The sequence below is a fragment of the Acanthisitta chloris genome, unplaced genomic scaffold (assembly GCF_000695815.1).
Source record: "Acanthisitta chloris isolate BGI_N310 unplaced genomic scaffold, ASM69581v1 scaffold16510, whole genome shotgun sequence".
Classification (NCBI taxonomy): Eukaryota; Metazoa; Chordata; class Aves; order Passeriformes; family Acanthisittidae; genus Acanthisitta; species Acanthisitta chloris.
The window spans coordinates 71,988-78,542 of NW_008650056.1; the positions used below are offsets into that span (position 1 = coordinate 71,988).

General features: G+C 43.4%; 1 protein-coding gene across 1 annotated transcript in view; it reads left to right on the top strand.

Moving 5' to 3' along the window:
• Window positions 1-347: 347 nt before the first annotated feature.
• Window positions 348-6,555, top strand: part of LOC103810627 (A-kinase anchor protein 2-like) — a gene marked incomplete at its 3' end in the record, with an annotated part of 9,850 nt that continues 3,642 nt past the window's right edge. Inside the window, 2 exon segments of the mRNA XM_009083539.1 lie at window positions 348-2,158; window positions 2,161-2,718. Coding sequence (XP_009081787.1) covers window positions 451-2,158; window positions 2,161-2,718 — 2,266 coding nt within the window.

A 6,555-nucleotide genomic window follows, 5' to 3' on the forward strand; every position in this document is an offset into this window, starting at 1 on the left:
GTTGCATGTGCAAATCTTTGAAGAATCTAAACTACCAAGTCACTATTAATGTGGAAATCCAAAGCTCATTCCTAGTAACAGATGAAGCAAAGTGAGGATGGTAAGCAGATGGGAGATCCATAAATGAAAGTTTGTTGTTGTTGTAGAATTTTTTCCAGCTTATGGCAAGGTAACTTCCTATTTTTTGTGTTAATGTTTTGCATCACTTTCCCACAGTCTGAGGGAATGCTTTAATCTCAAGTTTAAGAAGTGCTAGGATTTGTTTTCCAGATGGTGTTTGCTTCGCAAAAGATCAGGTGTTGGTTTTTAGGACTTCATCATTGTTTTGTTCTTTCATTTTAGAAATCTTCCAGAATCCCTGAGGATGACATCAGGTTGAGAAAAAACAGAGACCAAAACTGTGCCAATTTCTTGGAGCCAGCTACTGTGCTTGCTACAAAGGAAGAGAAAATGGAAATTGAAGTTCCTGTTTCTGAACACAAAAGCATCACCACAGTGGCTTCACCACATCCCATAGACAATCCAACCCATTTCTTTTCCCCTGCTCCCAGCCGCAATGGACTTAAGGACAGGAATGAATCTCTGGACAGTGAAGTTGCAAAAGAGATCAGATACCTAGATGAAGTGCTGGAGGCAAATTGCTGTGATTCTGCTGCAGATAATACCTTTAATGGGACATCTTCCCCTGAACCAAGTGCAGTCTCCATTATGGATGGCTCAGGAGTATCTGTTAACATTAATAAAGATTCAGAACCCAGTGAAAGGGAGGAGAATGTAGCTGACAAGCAGGCACCCTTGGAAGTTGAGCCACGTGAAGCCAGCATAACAGATGAGAGCCTGAAATCTAATGGCCATTCCTTGGCTGGACTGAAAGAAGACACTAGGGAGAGTCTGAAGGTGCCAGGAAGTCCCACCTCTTCAAACAGTTCCAGAAGATCCTCTAAGGATGGAGAAACAACTCTTACAACCCTTAAGAAAGAGGCAAAGTTTGAACTGCGAGCCTTCCATGAAGACAAAAAGCCCTCAAAGCTCTTTGAAGATGAGGAAGAGAAGGAAAAATACAGGGTCCGCAAAGTAAGACCATCAGAAGAAATGATGGAACTTGAAAAGGAAAGAAGGGAACTCATTAAGAGCCAGGCTGTCAAGAAAAACCCCAACATTGCCACCAAATGGTGGAACCCTCCCCAAGAGAAGCCCCTGGAAGACCAACTGGATGAAGAGCACCTGGAGTCTCACAAGAAGTACAGGGAGCGCAAGGAGAGACAGCAGCAGCAAGGTGCAACACCAACATCCCCTAAACAGGTCAGTGGCTCCTTTGTACCCCCAGAGCCAGTCAATATGAAGAAAGAGGATATTGTCACAGAGCAAATTGATTTCTCAGCTGCTAGAAAGCAGTTCCAGCTGATGGAACATTCAGGGCCATCTCAGGGTCAGGCCCCACCAAGGCGGTCAGGAACACCCAAAATGTTCTCCATCAAACCCTTCTACAAAAGCCTCAATTCTCCACATGTGGACAGACCACTGTCCTCTGTCACAAGACCTGTTTCAGTCTGTGGGCAAACAGGACAGCTTGAGGGTAACAATGCCATGGTTGTCAAAGCACAGAAAGTCTCCTGTACCGCAGAAGATGACAAAAGTGCTCAAACTACCACAGCTGATACAGGAAGAGAGCTACCATGCAGTGATAGCCCCAGAGCCAGACCAGCCTCAAAACTGTGGGCAGAGGATGGAGAATTCATGAGTGCAAGAGCGGTCTTCACAGTGGTGAAGGATGATGGACAGAGCATTCCAGACCACTTACCAAAGTCAGGCAGCACCTCCTCCCCTCCAGAGGAGCTTGACTCCGGTTTGGATGACTTGTCTGTTAGGTCTCAGGATACTACCATCTTGGAGACCCTTTCCAATGACTTCAGCATGGATAACATAAGTGACAGTGGTGCCTCCAATGAGACCATGAGCGCCCTGCAGGAAAGTTCGCTGGCCGACTTCTCCCTGCCACAGACCCCACAGGCCGACACTCCGGCAGAGTGCAGGGGTGAAAGCATCTCCAAGTCATTTAGCGACCCAGGCTGTGACTCTCCCTCCTCTGCATTGGCAGACTCCATACTGATGGACGACCAGCTGGAGTACCACGCTGGTCTGCTGGTACAAAACGCCATCCGCAGGTGGATAAAGGAAACTGCAAGGAAGAAGAAATCCCAGCAGAGAAAGATATCTCAGACCAAGAGGAGCCAGTCACCACCAGACCAGCTCCAGCCTCCAAGGAACATCAGAATCCAATGTTTGAGCCACCCCAGGTGTCTTCACCAGTTCAAGAAAAAAAGGACACCATACCAAAGACTTCAAACGAGGAAGACTCAGGACTCAGGGAAGGGAAGAGTTTGCAGCAGTCACCCGCGTACTCAGCCAGCCAGCCATTCCTTGTGGAGGAAAGCAGGCATGAAGTCAGCTATTTCAGCAAGTATTCAGAGGCAGCTGAGCTTAGGAGCACCGCATCCATCCTGGCCACACAGGAGCCTGAGGTGACTGTGGGCCCTTTCAAGTTACGGTCAAGGAAACAGCGGACTTTGTCTATGATAGAAGAAGAGATCAGAGCTGCCCAGGAACGAGAAGAGGAGCTAAAGAGGCAGCGGCAAGGTCTGCAAATGGCTCCAAGCCCTGTTACTAAGAGTGCACCACCCATGCCCACCAGAACTGTGTCTTACAAAACTGCACCAGGTAAGAGCTCGAAGTGTCAGAGGGGAAGTGAAATGTGACTGAAGAGTCAGGTATACTTTAGTTTTGTGTCATTTTTGAATGAATGTGTTGATTTTAGGGAGTCTGTGGGTCACAACTTCACCTGCCTGGAAACTGCAGGCAGGAGGACAGCATAGAGCAACCTAACTTTCTGTCTGTGAACATGCCTGTGGACATTTGTGGGTTTTCACAAGTGTAGCACAGAAATAACATACAGACACTGATCATCATTACTAAACTGTGTGCTCTATAAATTCCCTGCCACACTGTAGTGTGACATGTCTATTCCTGTGCTGCTCAGACCACCTACTGAAATTCAGGATCATCTCAAGGAAGGACAGCATCAGTTTTTGCAGCTGTGTGGCTGTTTGAAAGACAGACATACAAAGCCTTGCTTAACAGGCTTTCTGTTCTCTTGCACATCATTAACGAAGTGCGAAGGTAGTGGAGATACACAGATCTGGGGGTTTTGAATCAGATTTCTTTTTGTGTGTGTTTTGCTTTCTGTTTTCAGGTCTTTCTTGGTCTTAATGAACTTTATCTGGTAAAATGATCTCTAGAGCTATGAGTTGCCATGTATTTCAGCTGGTGTCATTCACTATTGAATTAAACAGGCATCACAAACAAAATGTTTCATAGATTCAGAAGTACTCCTTTGACAAATCAGTTTTAGGATTCTTGTGGTGACATTTGCGGCAGTTACAGCATATCTCTCTCCTCCTTCTCCTTCTGAAGAAATAATATCAAGCACTCATGCCTTCTTAATATAATACTATGTATATAAAGAGAGAGTAATATATATTATATATACATATATGCATATATATAAATATATACATAAACCCAGAAACACATATCAGGGTTGTTTCCATGTAGTGATTTTTATGAGCATATACTGACATATGCTTTGCAAGTACTTACAATGTCTATGAACAGTGGTCATTATAAAGAAGTACTCGTTATACCCGGAGTACTTAAATTATGTCCTTATTTCTACTGCTATAAGTATGAGCCAGTGATACTCGTTTTGTTTTGAAAGTTACGGCAAGCTTGAATTAGATCTGGATTTAGTCCCATTACCCAGTATGCTTGTGAACTTGGAGTGTTATGGAGCACATAAACAGCTAATGCTTGGTTTTGTTTCTTCTGCAAAGAGAATTTTAACCTGTGTTTCTTGCCAAAAAATGTAGCAGAGATCAATCATTTCTTTGAAGTGTTATTGTGATTACTCCTATACAGCAGCATTTTTATAGGGAGCCACCCTAATCCAAGGTGTTTTGAGCAGTGTCTGACAAGATGTGAGATACAGGGCACCATTGACCTCAGCTAGGAGATCTCATTCATAGAGGTGTGCTCATGAGTGCTTCAAAAACAGGATCCTATGTAGCTGCAAGTGCTCAAAATGAGGCTGATAATGATTGTATTTTACTCATAAGTGATGCTGGAAGGGCTGCTGACACTAATTCTTGTTTCAGTGAAGCATCTGGGGAAACAGTATGTTTCTGCATTCTCTACACAGCAAGGCATTTACTTTGTGCCTGATGTAAAAGTGTTTGAGTTACATTACCTTAGAGAGAGAATGATAAACTTCTGTTTGCAATGAATCATTCCAGTTTCCTTTAAATGTCCAAGTGCCGTATGTTCAAGAAAGAAAATTGGGATCTATTAGCCAGTGACTCAAGCTACTGCAATTTGCAGCTGATGATGAGGCAAAGAAGTAATTTCTAGGAAAAGATGAATATGTGGCAATGTTTAAGAATGTCATTGATCAAAAAAACCCGCAAAGAGCATTGCCAAAGGCATTCTTAAATCTTCTACTTTTGTTGCATTCCAAACAGCAGATGTGCTCAGCAGAGTTCTCAGCTGGCGGACGTCAGCTCAGCACCATTAGTGTTGCAGGTTGCATAACCTCAGCTTATCTCATCCTTGCTGTCCCTTTAGCCAGCTGTATTGCAGTTAAAGCTGGCAGATATCCTTAAAACTTGGGAGGAGGGATACCATGCAATCTCTTGCAAGACTGCAGCAACCTTCCTTTTAATAAGTACAGTATTTTTTCAATAACTGCAAAAACAGAGGCAAAATTTAATTCAGCAGAGGCAGCAAAACCTGGCTGTAAAGCTTCACTACGGCCAGTTTCAAAGAAAAATAATAGTAATACTACTACAGATAATAATAAGGAAGAAACAGAGATACTTCTGTCACAAAATTGCCTTTCCCAAAGAAAGAATTGGCATTCTTAATATCAGGGATATCTCAGCAGAAAGGGATTGAGGGGTCAAGTCCAAATTTGAAGTCTGTTTCTAATCCTTAAGTAGGGAAGTGTAAACTCACCAGAACTCTTTGAATTAACTTAATTAGCAATGGCCTAACTATCATGTTGCTTTTAGGTGGTCATCTGGGCAGACTAGTTTTACTAGGACTCCTGGTGTTCCCTGGTTATTAGTTACTCCTGCTCCTTTTCACTGCTTTGAACCATGTGGATACTTACATGGATAACAGAAGCACAAACCACAAAAAAGGACTGCAGTGAACTGCACTGTAATTTAACTGAAGTGTGGAAGTATTAGCACAATTCATGTTGGGGTATGTGTGAAGTAACTGCTAATTACTTTAGAGAGCAAACAGGCTGTTTTTACTCACCCTGACACTGGACTTTCATAGAACTATTGGTAACACTCAACATAGTGTCTGCCAACCACCCATCACAATCCCAAAGGTCTCATAGTAATAAATTTCTGTACTGCTAACAAGTATCCTTTAAAGTTGTTTGGGATGCTTTGAAGCAACTTTTTAACCCATCTCAAGTCACTGGATCAAGACATAGAGTAATTTCAGTGGAATGAAACTATGGGTTGTGTGCACATAGGACAAGACCTTCAGGGTACTCCAGGAAAAGTGAAGATGAAGAGCCTAAGTGAACTTTTTCAAAAAAAGTTGGGTTTCCTGCATGAGGAAACTCGGGAAAGACAAAAAAATCCAAATGCTTGACCATGGCTAAATAGTCATTGTGGCCCCCAAAACATTGGTGGAGCCATATTTAAATTTGAACATTTCTTGTGTTGCTTTGCTGCAGCTCCCAATGCACTTGGCATGGTGTGAGCAGCTGCATGGCAAGTCAGTGGTTTCCTCCTACAATGTGCAGGTGTTACAGCTTGCCTCCTGGGTAGAGCAGTTTGGACAGCTTGATTTGAGCAGGATGATGAGAGTGTGACACGAGGGGATCCAGTGTACCTTTGTTTGGTGATGTATTTCCCATGTTCCTTTTATTAGGAGTACTATGAAGAACTGGTATCTAATTTCCTGTAGTGCTTGGCTCTGAGTTAATCCTGTCCATCAAAGGAAGTGTAAGATCATTACATGAGAGGTCTTGGTTCAGTGAAAGCTTTTCAGTTCAAGAGAAACCCTTTGTGAGTATTTGCTGTCTCATACTGAGACATGGGGAAATCCCTAACTTGAGAAGGTATGCCTGGGAGAAGCTTTGGGAAGTTGCCACATCTGCCTTTTTGGTGCTTGTCACTGAAGCGTTACCAGGTGAGGCAGAAGGCATGTTGCATTTCCTGCAACCATCTGCAGGCACTCAGACCCACTTGCACACGGATCAGGGAGAGTTGCCCACCAAGCAGACATCTTCCATTTTCCTCAGCTGGTGAACTAAAAGAGACAATTTCAGTGGGTGGCAAAAGCCCAGTGAGGAAGTTGCAGCTTAAGAGATGCAAGTAATCAGGTGCCTTTAAATTTTAGGCAACTGTTGCCTCTAAATACTGAGGAATGTGTGTGCACTCTTTTTCTTCATGCTCCTGTCTTTTTTCTCCTGAGTGG